This window comes from Protomyctophum parallelum (genome assembly GCF_964188405.1).
Source record: "Protomyctophum parallelum genome assembly, chromosome: 1".
In the NCBI taxonomy this organism is placed as follows: Eukaryota; Metazoa; Chordata; class Actinopteri; order Myctophiformes; family Myctophidae; genus Protomyctophum; species Protomyctophum parallelum.
Genome location: NC_139697.1, coordinates 16,418,295 through 16,438,573, shown reverse-complemented (window position 1 = coordinate 16,438,573; position 20,279 = coordinate 16,418,295). Strand labels below are relative to the sequence as shown.

Here is a 20,279-nt window from a genome sequence, read left to right as displayed (position 1 = left end):
AGCCTTGTTCGTGGCTTGTTTGTCCACGTATTTCTTGGCTTTACAAGAAAAAAGTGACGATCCATTTGCAGCAGCTAGAGATAGCCCTGTCCTAGCTTCCACTTACGTGGCTGCCTACTAACCTGAACAGCACTTAGTGATAATACTGTTTGGTTTCCACGCTGTGTGACGTCTCTGATAGAAGCTAACAATAGCTCTATTCTCAGCTTCCACACGCACGTGGCGTCTTATGCAGTGAGTGGCAACACCCACTGCATCACTGTAACGTGACAACCTACCAACTCGGCGCCTACAGGCACGCAGCCTTGTAGGACTGGTTATTAGAATTGGAGGTTACGTACGTAACCCGGGTTCTTAAACCGGCGAGCTTGTTTTGTTCACGAATTTCGTGGCTGCCTGCTAACTCGGCCCCTCTTGCCTCGTTTTTGCTTCCACGTGCATCTTAGCTTCTAAGATGTCTGAGTCTCCGACCAAGGCCCGTCGTCGACGCCGTCGCGCCCTAGCAGACGCGGCCCACGCCGCTGCAACATCTATTGCACGGAGGGCCTACAACAACGCTCTGAGACAAGGAGCCAGGCAGTGGTCCGCCGACATGGACGCTCCACTCCCCGACGCCCCTGACGTTGTCATTCTCGCGGATGACAACGCAGACGTGGTGCAGGCTCCAAGAGTGGACAACGCTGAGATGGACTCTGGGGAGTCCTCACCTCAGGACTCAGCATCCTCCTACACCTCCGATGAGGGGGAGGATGATGAAGAGAGCAGCGACGAGGGCGACGCCGAGGTGGCAGAGCCACCTCCGGTCGTCATGGCCGCTCAAGCGGCCGTTGTCGCCGCCCCCATTGCAGCGCCAGTTGCTGCTGGAGTTGCATCGGCCGACACCGTTGCAGCTCCGACGGCTCCGGCTGAACCGCAGCTCCACTATGACAACACTGACATAGTCGATCTGTTCAAGAAGGCCACGATCCGCTGTGGTCTGGTCTGGCCGGCCAGTCTTGAACCTCCGGTGGCTAAGGACACCCTATGCGAACAGTTTCGCAAGAAGATTCAAGGCAACCCAGCGAAGTCCCAGGCCAAGGCTGAGATCCCCGTCGATGACGGGTTCCTGAAATCCCTCATGCTATCCTGGGGACAGCCTTACTCGGCTTCCGCCTCCCTGGGCGGAGGCATGAAGCTGCTGGACTGCGCGGGACAACGGCAGCTTGGCCTCGAGGCCATGCCGCCGATGGACAAGTCCTTTGCCGGATGGCTCATGGGTGTCAACCCCAATGTCTTCCACGAGGACCCGGACTTCTCCTTGCCTTCGGACAAGGACGACTCCAAAATTAATAAGGCTGCCTATAAGTGCGCCTCAACTGCGGCCAGAGCACTGAACGCCGCGACCCTTCTGCAAGGGTCCGCGTCTCATGTCCTGTTGGAAGCGGGAGACGAGCCTACCCCCGACCACATGGCTGAATTGAGGCGCCTGCACCTTGAGCTCCTCCGTCTCACTCAGGCCCAGACGGAGATGGTGGGCGGAACCATGGCGAGACTCCTGGTCCTCGAGAGGGCCAGGTGGCTGGAGCTGTCCCCCAAAGTGGGACGTACCCCTCTGAAACAGAAAGTTTCCACATCGACACTCTTCGCGTCCATGCTCGAGGAGATGCGCTCCCGCGACGGACAGACGAAGAATGACACGGAGGTCATCGGCGCCTGTCTCCCGGCGTCTGGAGCACGACCCAAGCAGGCTCAGCCCTACAGGCCGACCTACGGGCGCACCATGGACAGGGACGATCGTTCCAGGTCCAGGAGGAGCGCCTTCAAGGTCCCCGCTGCTCAGAGGGCTCCGTCAGCGGCGTCCTCAGCTTCCCGCCCACCTCGCAGCCGCAAGAAGACCGACAGGCCCAGGCGCCCCTCGGCTTCTCCGGCCGGCGGCCCCCGCAAAGGGGCCAGGGCAAGAGGGCCACCTGGCGGGAAGGCGAAATAACCAGACCTGCCCCACGGGGAGACATCGGACACTGTCTCCCCCACCCTTCCCCGAGTTTCTCTGAAGCGCAGCATAGTGGCCACGGGCCTCATGCCGGAAGCGCTTGGTGTAGGCGGAAAGAGGACTTGTTTCTTGGAAATAAATGTCTCTCCAGTTTTTTCCGTGCCACCACTTTTCTTAATAAAGCAGTGTTCTCTACTGGAAACCGGTCTTTTGAATCGTCACTCGAAACTCAAGGGGATGGGCCAGCAGCCCGGGCCCTCGAGAGGGCCCAGGGCTGTCGGCCGAAACACAAGTGTAACTGCCGTGGTCACAGCCCCAGAGCCCCAGGTCCATATTGCAGGACAGAGGCCCCAGGCCCGGGTTCTGACCGAAGGGGGCGCCGCTCCACCACAAAAAGGTCCAGAGCTGGCTTTAACCCCTCTGGCACTGTGTCTACAGGAGTGGAATCGTTATGGTGTTCATCTCGAAGGGTTACAAACTACAGTTTGCCAGAAGACCTCCCACTTGTGGGAACGTTCTCGCAAGCGAGTGGTCAGGCAGCCGAGGTTCTCCAGGGCGAGATAACGTCTCTCTTGGAGAAGAAGGCTATACGTGTGGTGCCCATGGAGCAGAGCAACACCGGGTTTTACTCCCGCTACTTTCTCGTGAAAAAGAAAGGGGGGGGCATGCGGCCCATTCTAGACCTACGGGCTCTGAACGGCTATTTGAAAGCGTTTCGCTTCAAAATGCTCACGAGCAAGGCTCTGCTGCGCATGATGCGTCGAGGGGACTGGTATACAACTCTCGATCTCAGAGACGCGTATTTCCACATTCCCATCTACCCACCACACAGAAAGTTCCTGCGGTTCGGCTTCAAGGGACAGATATACGAATATCTGGTCCTTCCGTTCGGACTGTCACTGAGTCCAAGGACTTTTGTGAAGTGTTCAGCATAAATTACGCCAAGAGTGTGTTGGTGCCGACGCAATCGATAGATTACATAGGCATGACGTTGAACGCTGTGTCTTTCACGGCGCGTCTATCCGACGAGAGGATCCGCTCTTTTCAGTCGTGTCTGGCGCTGTTTCGGACGGGCAAAGGGTCCCGTTCCGAACCTGTCAGAGATTGGCGGGTCTCATGGCCTCTGCAATATCCGTTGTTCGGCTAGGCAGACTGTACATGAGACCATTTCAGAGGTGGATGCAGTCACTGGGTGTAAGACAACACCGTTGTCATCATCTTGTGACCGTGTCGGTGGGTTGCTTCGAGGCATTACGCCAGTAGAGAGGCGCTCAATTCCTCTCGGAAGGCGTGAGTATGGGGATGGTCGTATCCCGGAAAGTACTCACGACGGACGCCAGCCTGTCTGGGTGGGGTGCCACCCACGAAGGCAGGACGGCCAGGGGGGTATGGAGTGGCAGCATCAGGTCTGCCCACATAAATTACCTGGAGCTGATGGCGGTAATGTTGGCATTACAACATTTCGAACGTTTCATCAGCGGTTCCCATGTCCTGGTCAGGACGGACAACACAACTACGATGTGCTATATCAACAAGCAGGGGGGCCTACGGTCCACCAAACTGCATGCGCTAGCACACAGACTGACGTTATGGTGCGACGAGCACCTTCTTTCAGTCAGAGCCTCCCACATTCCGGGACTCCAGAACACGGGAGTGGATCTGTTGTCCAGGGGCCGATACCTCTATGCGGCTTGGTCACTGCACAAAACAGTGGCCAGACAGTTGTGGGAGAGGTTCGGCGAGCCATGGGTGGATCTGTTTGCGTCGGAAGAGAACAGCAAGTGTCCTCTGTTCTTCTCCATAGCAGGGACGGCTCCGCTAGGTTTGGATGCCTTGGCGCATCGTTGGCCCCAGGGCCTACTTTATGCGTTTCCCCCGTTGTCTCTCATCCTTCCCACGCTGGAGAGGGTGAGGACACAGCGCCTGTCAGTAATCCTGGTGGCCCCAGGATGGGGCTCTTGGAGGTCAGACATAGTCCCTCTCCTGTACGGTCGGCCCTGGCAGCTTCCGTTGCGCAGGGACCTATTGACCCAGGCGGGAGGCGAGATATTCCACCCACGGCCGGAAGATCTAGACCTCTGGGCTTGGCCCGTGAGAGGTTGAATCTTGGCGCGGAGGGTCTTCCCCAGAGCGTCATCGACACTATTCAGTGTGCGAGGGCGCAGTCGACCAGGGATGCTTATGATATGAGGTGGCGGTTGTTTGAGGACTGGTGTTCACCGGCTCAAGTTGTGCCATTTCAAGCACCAGTAAGGGTCGTTCTGTCGTTCCTCCAGGATCTCTTGGACAAAGGCAGGGCCTTTAGTACTGTCAAGGTGTATCTGGCTGCTATCTCAGCCTGCCACATCGGGTTTGAGGACAAGACGGTGGGCCAGCTCCCGCTGGTGCGCCAGTTCATGAAGGGGGCTAGCCACCTTCATCCGGTGACCAAGTCTCTGGTCCCCTCGTGGGACCTTGCTCTGGTTTTGGACTCTCTGTCCCGGCCACCGTTTGAGCCCTTGGAGGGTTTGGGTATGAAGCTATTGTCGCTGAAGACAGCGTTGTTATTAGCTTTGGTGACCGCTAAAAGGGTCAGTGATATCCATGCTTTGTCCACAAGTGCGGAATGCATGAGGTTCAATGGGGATGCAAGGGTGGTCATTAAGACCAATCCGGCATTTTTACCTAAGAGCCGCCTAGCTGCCCCGGTTCCGGTGGACTTGGCGGCGTTCTGTCCGCCCCCCTTTGCCTCTGAGGAGGATAGGAGGAGGCATAACCTCTGTCCGATAAGGGCATTGAGGTTGTATTTGGACAGGACTAAGGTGACGAGGAAGACTACACAACTGTTTGTCTCCTGGGATCCCAAGACTGTGGGACTGCCTATCTCAAAGGTTAGGCTTTCCCAGTGGATCGTGGAGGCTATAGAGCGGGCCTACTCTGGTAGGGATATGGTGCCTCCCGTAGGGTTGAGAGCGCATTCCACGAGAGGTATGGCATCATCCTGGGCCCTCTGTAGGGGGGTCTCTGTTCAGGATGTTTGTTCCGCTGCAAGTTGGGCGTCGTCTTCCACCTTTGCCACCTTCTATAGACTGGATGTGACGGCAGCGCCAGTGGCGCATGCGGTCCTGGGCGTGGCCTCCAGTTAAGGTGGAGAGACTTGGTTCCCCGCGGGGGACGTTGGTCTTCTCCAGGGCGTTATGACGGTTGTTCTGTCGGCCCCTCTTAGGCACATTTGCAGACTTAGGTCTGATTGGCCTTCCCGTTGGGGTGCAGTAGTCCTGTTGAGGGACGTACTGTGGTCCTTTGCTCACAGATAAAGGTACGGGCCCTAGGGGTCCAGACTTCGTGATGACAATAAGGGAGTTAATGAAGTCTCCCATAAGTGAGCAGCCTTGCGAAGCTGTTATTAATAGAACTAGGGGTTACGTATGTAACCTAGGTTCTATAAACAGCGAGCAAGGCTGCTCACCAAGATTCCCTTCTTGATTGCTTGAGAAGAGAACAATTGTTCGAATGGAGACGTGACGCTGAGGGACGCTTATAAGTGCACCCGGCGGGCGGGGTCTTCAACGTCATCACGTCTAAAGTCCCAGCCTAAAGTCTGTGAGTTTATTTGTAGTGCTTCTGTGTTTACGCCAGGGGGCGTCAACTCCCATAAGTGAGCAGCCTTGCTCGCTGTTTATAGAACCTAGGTTACATACGTAACCCCTAGTTATCACTACAGCACAACAAGCCTCCAGTCCGGTGTACTTGAATGAAACAACACGTGGAAGCTAACATTAATCTCTAGCGGTCTAGTCCCATATGGAACCTCTCTGTAATTCTCCAATCTGTTAATACATCTTTCTTCAATCAATCAATCCCTCTGCTATGTAGAGCTACTGTATATAATAGTAGCCCATAGCTGGCGTAGTAGGGGCCATAAGGGGCTGCTGACGTTCGTGTGTGTGTCCCAATAAAGTTTTTACGTTTTCTCATGCCCCCCATGTAATGCACAATTGAGTATTCATATACCAGTCGTTCTCAACCTGTGGGTCCCCACATGATTTGGGGGTGGGAGGGAGGACCCCAGATGACAGTGAAAGTGACAATTTAAGGACTTTTAAGACATCTATAATACCTCAAAGGCTCTAAAAGAAAAATACCATTACTGCAACGAGTTTGTAGATCGGCTATTTTCACAATATTTATCTGTGGTACCATTCTGTTGCTTGTCTGGGTGGGTGGTCCCCAGTTCAAATATGATTACTTTGGGGGACCACAGACTGAAAAGATTGAGAATCACTGATATGTAGACTAACTGAATATTCCTAAAATTGCTAGCCTACCACCTTGATATAAAATAAAAATGTTGTAACATGCTTATGTAACTATTCATTGATTCACTCGACACTCGTATACCAAAATCCATTTGGAAAAAAGAAAAAATCACACATGTGTGAAGTGAGGGGCGCTCATTTCGCATTATCTAACGTTTGGATAGTTGGTGTCAAGGTGATGTATGATTGCTCAGTAGTTGCTGATGTCTGCTCAGGAGGTTTGAGTGTTTGCTCAGACCGATTTTTTTTTAGAGGGAACATTGGGCCTGGGTACCCCAAAATGAAAACAGCCCAAAAAAATGAATCGCGATATGCAGGGCTACGCTGCGCGCCCCAAGGGGGGTCCTCAAATTTTGTCCAACCCGGGGCCTCAGCAAGGTAAATCCGGCTCTGTGCAGAACCACCACAAAAGGCTCTGGTCAGGCTCTGCCAGTGGGCCTAATGAGGCCAACTCCTTTCACCTGTGCAATTTCCAGCCTCTGCCTCAGCCAATTGAGGCTCAACCAATCAGCTCTGCTAGGCACACAGGCACATACACAGATCTCCATGTGGGACACCGGCTGTCAGTTAAAACAGGTGCTATGGCAATGTATATCATTAGGTTTCCAAGTTGCATCGTTCCCAAGTAGGCCGGTGGCCGACTGCGACGGGCACGTACAGATTTAGTCCTACTATACACGCGTTCCACACCCCCGCAGGGAGTGCAGTGCCTGGACTCGAGTCGGTCGGACCCACGGTTCTCCAGAACCACCACAAAAGGCTCTGCTCAGGCTCTGCCAGTGGGCCTAATCAGCCTAAATCCCCTCACCTGTGCAATTTCCAGCCTCTGCCTCAGCCGAGCAGGGCAGGCGCACTAGGCTTCATGTGATGATGTGGTAGATGCACGGGGATTGCACGTGCAGTAGCATTTTGCATAATTTAGGTTAAGTCTTGCAATCACAGATTTGACCACCAATGCTGCAATGCGATGGTAGCTTCACCGTTGTATGTATGGAATACAAGTGCTAATAAAAACATACAGTATCTAATATATTGTTATCTTATCTTAGGGGGATGAGCAAAGAAAGGATAAGGTGGAGCTTCCATTCTGTTCTAGAAACATCAGTGTGACTACTCCCATTGGAGAGAAAGTGACTGTGTGGACACGGTGAGTACAGCTGTGTGTGTGTGTGTGTGTGTGTGTGTGTGTGTGTGTGTGTGTGTGTGTGTGTGTGTGTGTGTGTGTGTGTGTGTGTGTGTGTGTGTGTGTGTGTGTGTGTGTGTGTGTGTGTGTGTGTGTGTGTGTGTGTGTGTGTGTGTGTGTGTGTGTGTGTGTGTGTGTGTGTTTTTTTTTAAATAGCCTAAAATAGATACAAACTCACAAAGTGTCGCATTGTGACACGTTGTGAGCTTGTATGACGCCTATTTTTTATGCAACACTGAAATGTAAGTGGTTTATCATAATAATTCATTTCGGGTTTTTTATCTACTCAAAATTGTTGTGTCAAATTATCGAAGAAAAATAAATTGCTTCTCGGTTAATTTAAGCAGTTAAAATAATCTATTTATTGAACTATTATGCTTAGAAAATAGTAACAGCCATGACGTATAGTGTGTGTTTATCTCCAATTGGTCATTGAGGGCCGATAGCCCCTCCTATATCCAGCTTTTAGTGTGCGTGTAAACACAACGATAATGAATGGCCAGTTTTGAGTGATTGTGTAAACACAAACATTGCGTAGCCACACACATTGAAGACGAAGGTTGTGTGCCAATTGTAATTGGCTGGGATGAGATGTTGTATGATGATGTACGATGATAAGAGTGCCCCTCACTTCACACGGGTGTGTTTTTCTCAGAGAGGAAGACCGGGCCATCCTAATCGCCTGTCAACAGGGCGGAGCCAATCGGAAGACGTTTCGTCGAGTCTCCACCCAGCTGGGAAACAAGACGGCCAGTGAGGTGAGAGAGTGACCAGTTATTGACCAATGATAGAAGAAGGTAACGATGATCCACGCTAGAGTTCTCAAATTCTGCCCAAACCCAACCTACCTACCCGACCCAACGTTTTCGAATAGGCCTGAGCCTAAATTGTATCAACATAATATTAATCACCACACCTTTTACAGATGATCAGCTCGTCTGGTAAGATATCATTATTGACATTCTTTCTGGTTATAATTACCTTGGTTCATCCCTAAAAACGTTGTTATGGCTGGCTCTGGGGAAACCACACCGGAGGACAATCGAAAAATAAGTATTTTATTTAATACTTGTGGAAAAAGATAATGCAAGCAATTAAATTAAAGTTTCCAAATCATACCGGCAGGGAAACATGCTGCCCAAAGTCTAGAACCAAAACAAATAAATTAACAAGGGAACTCTCCTATGGCCGCCCCTGCAGCCTGTGGAGAAAAGCAGATCTGTAGTGCTGTGAGAGCAGGTGTCTTAAATAGTGTTTGGGGAGGACACTGGCCAGGTGTCTCCCCTTCCACTCATCATCTCGGGCTCCGCCCTCCAACACTGCAATGGAACTGTTAAAGGCACAGCCACACATACACACACAGAACCCCACATAGTAGACTAAAAGCCCAGGGGGCCGTCACACCCCCCCCCCCCCCCCCCCCTCGAAAACAGGGTCCCAAAGGGAACCCTGGCCCAACATTTGTGCTACAAAAAAACAAAAAAACAATCAGAAAATGTGTACATACTTTACTTTACAAGCAACCCCACTGAAACTAACCCCCCCAGCTCACATCTGCATCACGCTTTAGCCCCACCCACTCTCAGCAACTAGTACCTTGAAGCCTTTAAGAGGAAGGTTAAGACATAATGCAAAACAGATTATGAACACAGGATTAATCCATGAGGCTCCAAATACAGCATCCACATTAAGTTACTTCCATTTGCCATGTTTTTCCTTCCTGTGTGCATTACAAATGCAAACAGGGTGAAAACTCAATTGTGCCTTGTGCACCTGTGACACAGAAGATTTCACAAATTTGACATTGACAGATTTGTGTCTGTCACGCTCCAGAAACATAATGGCATCATTTGCGCTGAACATTTTTCCCACAGAGCATCCCTTAATAGATTTGGGCTGAGCTATCTCCAAATTAGGGACCCAATCAGCCACTTTGATGGACTGATTTTGTTTTTCAGTTTCATGACAAGTCCGACAGGTTTTGATGTACATTGCCGCGCTTCTTTTAACACGGGGCCAAAATAACTTTTTTAACACAGCATCATACGTTTTGCGCACCCCCATATGCCCTGACTCATATAGCAATGCGCAAAACGGACTCCTGGAACTTGGAAGGAATGACAATTTGGAAAATTGAGTTTCCAATTAACCCATTGCCATGTGGCACACATTTGCGCAGCAGAACCCCATTTTCAATGAAGTACCCCTGTGCGCGATTTTTCACCTCCTGTTTGAGAGAACCAAACTGAACAGCTCTTTCAGTGTGGGATCGGCTTTCTGCTCCCTCACCAACTCAGCATGGGAAATGGACCTAGGAAGGTTAGACAGATATGCAGTTTCGTCCTGGCACTCCAGGTCTTCCACTCCAGTCAACTGTAGGTTCTAGCAGCTGAACAAACTGATCTGCAAAAACCCGCTCCCCTGCCACATCATTTCCCAGTACAACAGTCACCCCATTAATAGGAAGAGCTGGTCTCACTCCCATCCTGACTTCACCTTTAAACAGAGATGAATAAAGCATGAAGTTGTGTACAGGGACATGGAAAACTGACATCTCCATGCCCAACACAGGAATGAACGACCCAGTGTTGGTCGTCTGAGAAAACGGTAGAACTGAGGAAAGGATAAATGACTTAAATGAACCTGTGTTACCAATCAGCGACACATATCCTTTTGAAACAAATGGAGAAAAGGTACTTGACATGTTAGGCTGATCTATGCCACTCGAAAGTGACACTGCAAAAGCAGATGGACTCGGCCCAGGTGAGGCATTCTCATTACGTGACTTAAGCACAGGGCACTGGTGCTTCCAATGTCCTGGCTGATGGCAGAAATGACAAACATCAGAGTCATGTAGAGCACGACCAGCCGGTCCACTCCTACGCTCCGGCTCCACACTCCCACTGGTCCTGGCAGGGAAGTATTTTCCCCCAACAACCTGGCCAGTATCCCTGCCACCCCCAGACCCCCCACACTCCCTGTCCCCCCTCGCCTTGTGCGTCAATGTGTATTCAACTGCAAGCGCTGCAGCGTCGGCTGCAGTCTTTGCCTTCTGTTCACAGATATACAAGGCCACCGGCTCAGGGACTGAGTTTTTAAACTGCTCTAACACAATCAGCGCAGACAGGTCATCGTAGTCCTCCACACCTGACGCCACACACTAGCGCTCGAAATGCGTTGACAGGTCACGGGAAAACTGAAGATAGGACATATCACCTCTCTGCCAACTTCGAAAACGCTGCCTGTATGCCTCGGGAACGCGTTCGTATACTCGCAGTATTGTGGCTTTGACCTCTGCATATCTAGTGCTGTCCCGTGCCGACAGTGAGGCAAACGCCTCCTGCGCACGCCCAGTGAGCACACACTGCAACAGGACTGTCCGGTCCAAATCACTCCAGCCCCGAGTGTCTGCCACCCGCTCGAACAATGTGAAAAACACATCCACCTCCTTCTCACTGAACTTACTAACCGGAGACTATTCAAGATGTTGTTGCCAATGTCACCACCTGGCTCCTCCCTCTTTACCTCACTCATCTTACCATCTCTCACCAAGTTGAGCCGGGCGCCCTCAACATCCAACCTAGCCATCTCTGCCGTGTGTTTTAACCACAGCCAAATCTTTCTCCTTCAGTTCAATATCCCTCTCTTTCAGTTGTACTTCTTTCTCCTTCAGTTCAACATCCCTCTCTTGCAGTTGTACTTGCTTATCCTTCAACTGCAACTGTAAGGTCAACAACTCCTTCTGCTGTTCGAAGGTTAGCCCCGTGGCCCCCGCGGGCACTGAGACTGCGGCTACATCCTCCTCCCGAGCCTCACACTCAGACGGCTGCGGGCTCAAAACGTGCTGCTCATACAGCATCTCCTTGATCATGACCTTGACCTTGTCTTTCCCCGCCCTTTTGTCCGGAATGTCAATGCAGTAATGCTCTGCAATTGACAACAATTGGTCCTTGTTAAAGGAATCCAAGCCCTCTGATGGATCAGAAACAAAATCAGAAACCTCCATGGCAAACAACAACAAAACCAAACAAAAGAAATACAACTCCAAGCCAACGGAAACAAAATAACGTAGCGCATTCATTTAACAGAATGCCCAACAAGCCAAATTAAGTTGAGCCTCCCCTCTAACTGCCTAGCCAAAACTTCTCTAAATCTCAACCCTAGTCTTCAGGGGATAGTTGGGACAGGTAATTATGCACGTGAAACGTTGGCGAGGGAAAAGTCTCCAGCAAGCTGGCCACCGCCCCAAGGCCAAAGAAGTGCTCCCGAGCGTATAGCTCTAAACCTTTCTCCCCACACTATGTTTCTATCTAAAGTAAATGCTCACAAGTCCCAAAGGGGAAATGCGCTTTGCCTTACAGAGTCAGCCCAACAAAAATGACTTCAAACAACAAAGTAGATTACTTACGTTCTTAAGCACCGTGACCACAAGCAAAACCTCTGATGGTTCCCCAAATGAACTTGAATAGAGAATCCCCAATGCTTGATTGATTGATTGAAATATTTATTAACAGTTTGTAGAATTTACAGTACATTTTAAACTTAAACATGTTAAACTCAATACAAAGATTGTTAACTGTGTGTGGACGACCCAATTAAGCATTACACTTGTTTACAACAGGGTCCACATTGTTCAATTCATCAAAACATTTAGAGACATACAAATAGACACTTCTATGTAGCTAAAGAACAGAACAGGAATTCATCAAATAGGAAGCAAAAAGGGAAAAGATACATATACAGTGAGGGGAAATGGGGCGGGGGGGGGGGGGGGGGGGTTCAGATTTTACAGAGGCCAGTTTCGAATTGCAGCCATCCGTAGGTGCCCTTTGAGAGCGGTTTTGAAGGAGTCAAGGGATTCACATGTCTTAATGACTGTTGGTAGGGCGTTCCACATTTTGGTGGCATAGGAGCGAAAATAATTTAGTCCCTTGTTTGTGCCGAATCTGGGTTGTACATGGTTTGTTGCACTCCCTCTGGTGTTGTGGGTGTGGACTTCATTTACAAACTGACGTCACTGGACTTGCAGACTCCCCTATTCCCACGGCTCCACCCCCTTGCTGCCAGGATAGGTGCGAACCTGAACTTGGCTAGCTCGTTAATTAAACAAGCAGCCCAAACTACAACAACAAGAAAGTTTTGTAGCTTACCAAACTTTTAGCTATGAACGAGCCCCCATGTTATGGCTGGCTCTAGGGCCATAACGAAGAAGGGGAAACCACACCGGAGGACAATCGAAAAATAAGTATTTTATTTAATACTTGTGGAAAAAGATAATGCAAGCAATTCAATTAAAGTTTCCAAATCATACCGGCAGGGAAACATGCTGCAATGGAACTGTTAAAGGCACAGCCACACATACACACACAGAACCCCACATAGTAGACTAAAGGCCTATATTATTGAGGCATCTTAAAAAGCACTATAAAAATCTCTATAACCCCTCTCCTCTCCTCTCTTCCTTTCCCCTCCCCTCCCCTCCTCCAGGTCAGTAATCGGTTCCGACATCTCGTTCAACTGTTCCACTCCGCTTCCCATCAACCCACTTCCTGTTCTGTGGACGATCAGCCAATCAACAGCCAGGAGGCGGCCCCTGACTGACCATCAAGAACCTAAAAAAATTAACCTTGGTTGAAAAAACTAAAGTTAAATCATGACAATTTTCTGAAAAACCTGATGTTTCTACAGTATATCAGTGGTTCTCAATATATCATGTCAAGGACCCCAAACATTATATGTATTTGGTCCCCGACCCCCATCTGAAACTATATTGTTCCAGGGAGCAAAGATTTGAGTTAAAAACGTTCGCTCTGAAAGAATATATATTCAAAGATTTACGTCTCATTTTGACGATTTTTCAATAGCTAAAGTATAACAACATAATGCCAAAAGGGGTTCCCGCCAAAAATGGGTTAAAGTGGGATTCTGGGACCCCCAGGGGTCTTTGAGGGGATTCCAGGGTTTCCCCAGCAACTCTAGTTAACTCATTTATTGCGGCTAACTGTTAGCATAAACCCTAGTTCCAGGTGCCACCATACACATCCACTTTAAAAGACTAAGTGTTTGCCCGCCCCCACACACACTCGCTACACACACTCGAGTATCTTTGGAACAAGCACACACTGTTTACCTTTCATCAGAAGCTTTTACATGGCGGGAGCGACGTGGTACAAAGTTACAAATTAAATCCGAAATTTGGATGGCAGAAGATCCACCAAGGATCTTTTTCATTTGCAAGAAATCTGAAAGAATTCAGGTGGGGGTCTGCGGTAATAATATATATCTCTGCTGTCAGGCAGAAACCACCTAAATCAGGAAATGGAAAAAAGCTAAATCTAATTTTATCAAGAAATGAAGAAAACCATATATATTTTTAAAAATAAGACAATGCTGCCTCGTAAAAGTTGGTGTTGTGACTATATATTGTCAGATACTTGCATGTGTTGTTGTTATTATCACCACTTTACCCGAATCCTTGCAGCTCAAGTGGAGTTACGAGGTTTTCTCTGTCATTATCCGTCATTGATAAGAACAGCTGACACTGGTTCTCCAAGCTCGCACAATGGATTGCAACGTGTGAAAGAATGCCCTGATGTATCACGACACTGCTTATATAGGCCAGGTATACAATAATAAGCAGAACTTTGAATATTACAATAACTTCTGCAAAGAGGTGTTTGTGGAAACAGAGTAGCAGTTTAAGTAGAACTAGTTAGAGAAATGTTATATGAACTAATTTCTTGTCACATTGTTCTCCTCTGAAAGTAATACATAGATTTTAGAAATCCTTTTTTGTTGTAACATTAGCGTCAGTGCTAAGTTTGATAAACGGGTACACTGCATATAGTTACTTTTAACAGACTACGGGGAAAAAAAACTGCCCTTCAGAGTCTGACACAGCAGCAGCTCTGTGGCACGCAGGCGAGATGGGGTGGAGTTACGCAGTTTTTGATACTTTTCATTGTTTCAATGTTTACTTAGACCTGATTCTACAAAATGTCTTCCAAATCGAGTTTTCTGAAAAACCTCATGTTTCTATGTCAGTGGTGCTCAAATTATATTTCATGTCAAAGATCCCCAGAATTATGTAATTGGCCGCCGACCCCCATCTGAAAATATGTTGTTCTATAGGGACCCCCCAGAAGCAAAGATTTGAGTTAAAAACGTTCATTTTCAAGATTTTTCAAAAATAGCAAGCTCGTGCGAGCTTGTAGATCTGCCATTCTATGAGCTTGTAGATCTGCCATTTTTCAATAGCTGAATTATAACATAAACACCAAAAGGGGTTCCCGTCCTGAATGGGTTAACTCATTTACTGCCAGAGTAAATAAATAATTCATCCCCTCATGACTGCGATTTGTCGTTTTTCCTTACCTTTCAATTATTCACAGAATACTAGTATGATCGATTCCCCGATCCATGATAAACACAGGTTTTCTCTGTGCTTCCGTTGTTTCGACCCTCGATTATGCAGTTATGGTCCGTTGAAAATACAGCCAAAGAACTTGAAAGAAGTGAGGCGAGAGTTTTATTTTTTCAATAACACGGAAGTCAACGATGAATACAATTTTGCGATCATGTGATATCCTTTTTCCCTGTATGACTGAGGGTTAAATGGTGACTTAGTGAAGAGTGCCATCTAGCATAATAACTAAAAACACACAACAGACGTCCAAAGACGCAGACGGCCTTGGTGGTGCGGGCTTTGGATCTTCAGCAGTCAATTTGAGTTAACATGTATGAAAACATTTGAGAACCGTTGCCCTAGCCCAGTGGTTCACAAAGTGGGGTCAGGGATCGCAAGATCATGCATCAAAATGTGTTTAACTACTGAAACCCTATATCTCTGCCGTCGGAAAATGAAAATGAAATTTATATATTTTTCACGAAATGAAGAAAAACATCTATTTTTAAAACAATGCTATAGCCTACTGCCTCATCAAAGTTAGTATTGTGACTATATATTGTCAGATACTTGCATGTGTTGTTAAATTATCACCACTTTATCCAAATCCAGCTCAAGTGGAGTTACAAGGTTTTCTCTGTCATTATCCGTAATTGATTTATGAAAATAAATCAAAAAGCTAAAACATGGAATTAGGTCGTTTCCTCCCGGCAGCAACGATTGCATCAGCTATTTGACAATATAGACGATCTACAAGCTCACAACATGACATTGAGATCAATTTAGAATATTTATATGAATCATATCGACAATACTCATCTTGTATGGGGGTCCCTTGCACAACGTATTTTCATATGGGGCTCATTTTAACAGCTAATTTTGATGTTGTTTTAGTCTTCCAAAATTCCATTTTAGTCGTCTGGAAGTTTTAAATTTTAGTCTACTTTTAGTTGATTAAATATAAGATTTTAGTCAACAACACGGCTCACGACGTTCAGAGATGTGAGCACCATTCATATACTGTCTACGTCTCACCAGACAGTATATGTTTAAATGTAAACGTGTAAAAGTGAATGTGGTCCCACGCACGTCTGGGGTAGCAGAACTGCCGTCTAATTTTTCCAGTGGCACCCCGTCGGCACACATCCTCAGCGGCCAATTTCTTTTGTCGTTTCGATGTCACTTTAGTCCTGCGAAGCGTCGTTTGACACCTGACGCTCCAAGCATGAATTCGCCTTTACGGTGAGGATTGAACCTGTGGCGTTAGTTACACGACGGTCTTTAATCAGTAGACTGAAACCTGACCACTGTTGTACTGACCAGTACAACCACACTCTGATTCTGTTGTACTGACCAGTACAACCACACTCTGATTATGTTGTACTGACCAGTACAACCACACTCTGATTATGTTGTACTGACCAATACATCCACACTCTGATTCTGTTGTACTGGGAGTTGACTAGTACAAACTACAGTCTGATACTGTTGTACTGACCAATACAACCACACTCTGATTCTGGTGTACTGGGAGTTGACTAGTACAAACTACAGTCTGATACTGTTGTACTGACCAGTACAACCACACTCTGATTCTGGTGTACTGGGAGTTGACTAGTACAAACTACAGTCTGATACTGTTGTACTGACCAATACAACCACATTCTGATACTGTTGTACTGGGAGTTGACTAGTACAACTACAGTCTGATACTATTGTACTGACCAATACAACCACACTCTGATACTGTTGTACTGGGAGATGACCAGTACAACCACAGTCGGATACTGTTGTACTGGGAGATGACCAGTACAACCACAGTCTGATACTGTTGTACTGGGAGATGACCAGTACAACCACAGTCTGATACTGTTGTACTGGGAGCTGACCAGTAGCCTACAACCACTGTCTGATACTGTTGTACTGGGAGCTGACCAGTACAACCACAGTCTGATACTGTTGTACTGGGAGCTGACCAGTACAATCACAGTATGATACTGTTGTACTGGGAGCTGACCAGTACAACCACAGTCTGATAATGTTGTACTGGGAGCTGACCAGTACAATCACAGTATGATACTGTTGTACTAGGAGCTGACCAGTACAACCATTGTCCAATCTAATACTGTTTTTCTGGGAGCTGAACAAACTACAACCACAGGTGTTGAAGGTTTGGTATCTTGCTAAACTTAGATGTAGTTGTAATTAATCATATTAAGAATATCTGGAAGTCTGGATTCTGGAGATTACAGATAGCCTTGCCATACACCATTGTGTATTACTATTATTATTATTATGGATATTAATGTTTTATTTTGTGTTATTGGAGAACTTTGTGTTCACGTGGCAATAATGATGACTATATTTCTTACCGAAGTGTTGTGATGACCAGTGTTGTTGATTTGAACATGAATGTGATTTATTTTCAAGTTGTTAATAAAGATCATGTTAAACAATACATAGTTTCTGAAACAAGACATAATTTCTTTCTGATTCTGTTTAGAAAATACATACATTAGAGTCCGACATCTCTGTCTCTCAATCTGAATGTGTTAAGATGTCCACAGGGTCATTGGATCAAACTCCACCAATGTTTATTGAAAATATTTCACTGCAGAGCACTGAGCCTTGAATCTTCAAATATCAGTAGGAGAAGTTGCATTCACACTGCAATGGAACAACAAGCTCTATGGGAAGGGAAACTGATGGAACAGCGTGTGAGATGTTTTCCAGGTGTAATCTATTCTAAATCACTGCTTCCCAAACACTGGGTCGGTGACCAATTTGTATGGGTCCCTTTATTTTTTTGGTTCCTACATTTATTATTTCAAAACATTTTCAAAAAACATTCCCATGGATTAAAAACAAAATTAAATTATATTTTTCTTCAGTAATGAATAAACAAGTCATTTAAAGACACTAGAGCGGTGCCTATGTTGTGAGGCCAGATCCATATATGGAGATATAGGGGTGATCAGGTCCAGAGCAGGGCAGAGGCTTTGGTGCTGACCGGAAATGCATTCCCCACCCAATTATTATGTATACAGTATGTGTCCCTATTATGCCCATATATGGAGTTCTTTGTCAAGCATGCCAAATTAGGCTGTTGTGCTGGTTCTGAACAACCAGAACGAGTTTGTCATTGATTATGCATGATGCAGCAGATAATGGGAGGAAGGCGTTGCAGATTCTGAAAGATCACTATGCCAGCAAAGGAAAACCAAGAGTGATTAGTTTGTACACAGAGCTGACGTCGCTCCAGAAGGCTGCTAACGAAACGATCACACTCACAGACTATATTATTCGAGCGGAAAATGCCATCACGGCACTGAGGAATGCGGAAGAGGCTTTGAGTGACGGCTTACTGACAGCTATGATTCTGAAAGGGCTACCAGATTCATATATGCCATTTTCCATCCACATTACACAAAGTGACGACAACATCACCTTCGCAGAGTTTAAAACCAAACTGAGGAGTTACGAGATCACTGAAAAGTTCAGTAGCAATTCCGGGGATGACAGCGTGATGAGAATAAGAGGCAAGGACAAAGACGTGAGACCGTCGTGTTACAACTGCGGCCAGAGGGGGCATAAAGCTTTCGAGTGTGAAGATGCTGCCGGTCAGAGAGAACAGAGACAGTGGTGCAGTCTTTGCAAGAGTCCCACGCACGTACGATACCACCTGCAGACGGAGAAGACGGAGAGATAACGTCAACATGACGCAAACGCCCAATGCATTCTCTATGGCAATAGCACACACTTTGGCATGCTATAGTCCTACATACTTAAACCTACCAACCCCATTCTAGCCTACTTAGGTTCATCTTACGGTGGACATGTTTGCCTGAAAAGGAATCTTTGAAAGGTGTCAAAGTTTTAGAAGTATAGTGCTTTCAAATTTGAGACTTTTATAATGGGGCTCAATGGCAGATTTTGGCACGTCAAAAAATCACTTTCACCTAGAAACTCCATTCACACTTTTTATTTTTCAGCTTACTGTGGAGACACATGCTGGAACTTTTTACTTTGAAATGTTTTGTAGTTTCTGAGTTATTTAACTTAAACGCCCAATGCATTCTCTATGGCAATAGCACAAACTTTGGCATGCTACTAGTCCTACATACTTAAACCTACCAACCCCATTCTAGCCTCCTTAGGTTCATCTTACAGTGGACATGTTTGTCTGAAAAGGAATCTTTGAAATGTTTCATAGTTTTAGAAATATAGTGCTTTTATAATAGGGCTCAAGATGTCTAAAACACATGTTTTAGATGTCTATTTTTAGACGTTTTTTATCCCATTTTTAGACGCATGTCTAATAGCCACTATTGCTCAGTGGGATGTTCAAAAATGATGAAAAACAAGGATTCAAAAATAATTCACAAAATCAAAAAACGATGGGCTATAACCCATCGTTTCTTTTTTTTCTTTTCTTTTTCAAATCCTCAAAAATGATGAAAAACGATATGGGCTATTAGACGAGCGTCTAAAAATGGGATAAAAAACAATGGGAACAATGGGAAAAATAGACGTCGAAAAACGTCAAAAAATTGACGTGTTCTAGACGTCTATTTTTCGACGTTTTTCAACGTCTATTTTTCGACGTTTTTATCCCATTTTTAGACGCACGTCTAATAGCCGGCTATTGCTCAGTGGGATGGTCAAAAATGATGAAAAACGAGGATTCAAAAAAATTTCTGAAAATCAAAAAACGATGGGCTATAACCCATGTTTTTTGAAATTTTGATTTTTTTTCAAATCCTCAGAAATGATGAAAAACGCCATGCTATAGTATGCCGTACGGTATGGGCTATAGCCCATGGTCAAAATGATGAAAAACGAGGATTAAAAAAAAATCAAAAATTCAAAAAACAATGGGCTATAACCCATAAAAACTCGCGCCCTCGAGAAAACCGTAAAACGTAAAAACGTAAAAACGTAAAAACGAAAAAACGTAAAACGTAAAACGTAAAACGTAAAAACGTAAAACGTAAAAACGTAAAACGTAAAAACGTAAAACGTAAAATGTTAAACGTAAAAACGTAAAACGTAAAAACGCAAAAACGTAAAAACGTAAAACGTAAAATGTAAAACGTAAAAACGTAAAATGTAAAACGTAAAACGTAAAACGTATAACGTAAAAACGTAAAACGTAAAACGTTAACACGTAAAACGTAAAACGAAAATTCAAAAAACATTGGGCTATAACCCATAAAAACTCACGCCCTCGAGAAAAACGTAAAACGTAAAAACGCAAAACGTAAAACGTAAAAACGTAAAAATGTAAAACGTAAAACGTAAAACGTAAAACGTAAAAACGTAAAAACGTAAAAACGTAAAAACGTAAAATGTAAAATGTAAAATGTAAAATGTAAAAATGTAAAACTCAAAAATGTAAAACGTAAAACGTAAAAACGTAAAACG

The 20,279-nt window shown here is 46.2% G+C and overlaps 1 protein-coding gene across 1 annotated transcript in view; it reads left to right on the top strand.

The window, feature by feature from the left end:
• gon4la (gon-4 like a) overlaps positions 1 to 15,829 on the top strand; it is a 52,700-nt gene extending 36,871 nt beyond the window's left edge. Inside the window, exons 25-27 of the mRNA XM_083777605.1 lie at positions 7,317 to 7,414; positions 8,106 to 8,208; positions 12,938 to 15,829. Of these exons, the coding sequence (XP_083633731.1) occupies positions 7,317 to 7,414; positions 8,106 to 8,208; positions 12,938 to 13,051 (315 nt within the window). The 3' untranslated portion in view covers positions 13,052 to 15,829. The remainder of the gene's footprint in view (positions 1 to 7,316; positions 7,415 to 8,105; positions 8,209 to 12,937) is intronic.
• The last annotated feature ends 4,450 nt before the right edge of the window (positions 15,830 to 20,279 follow it).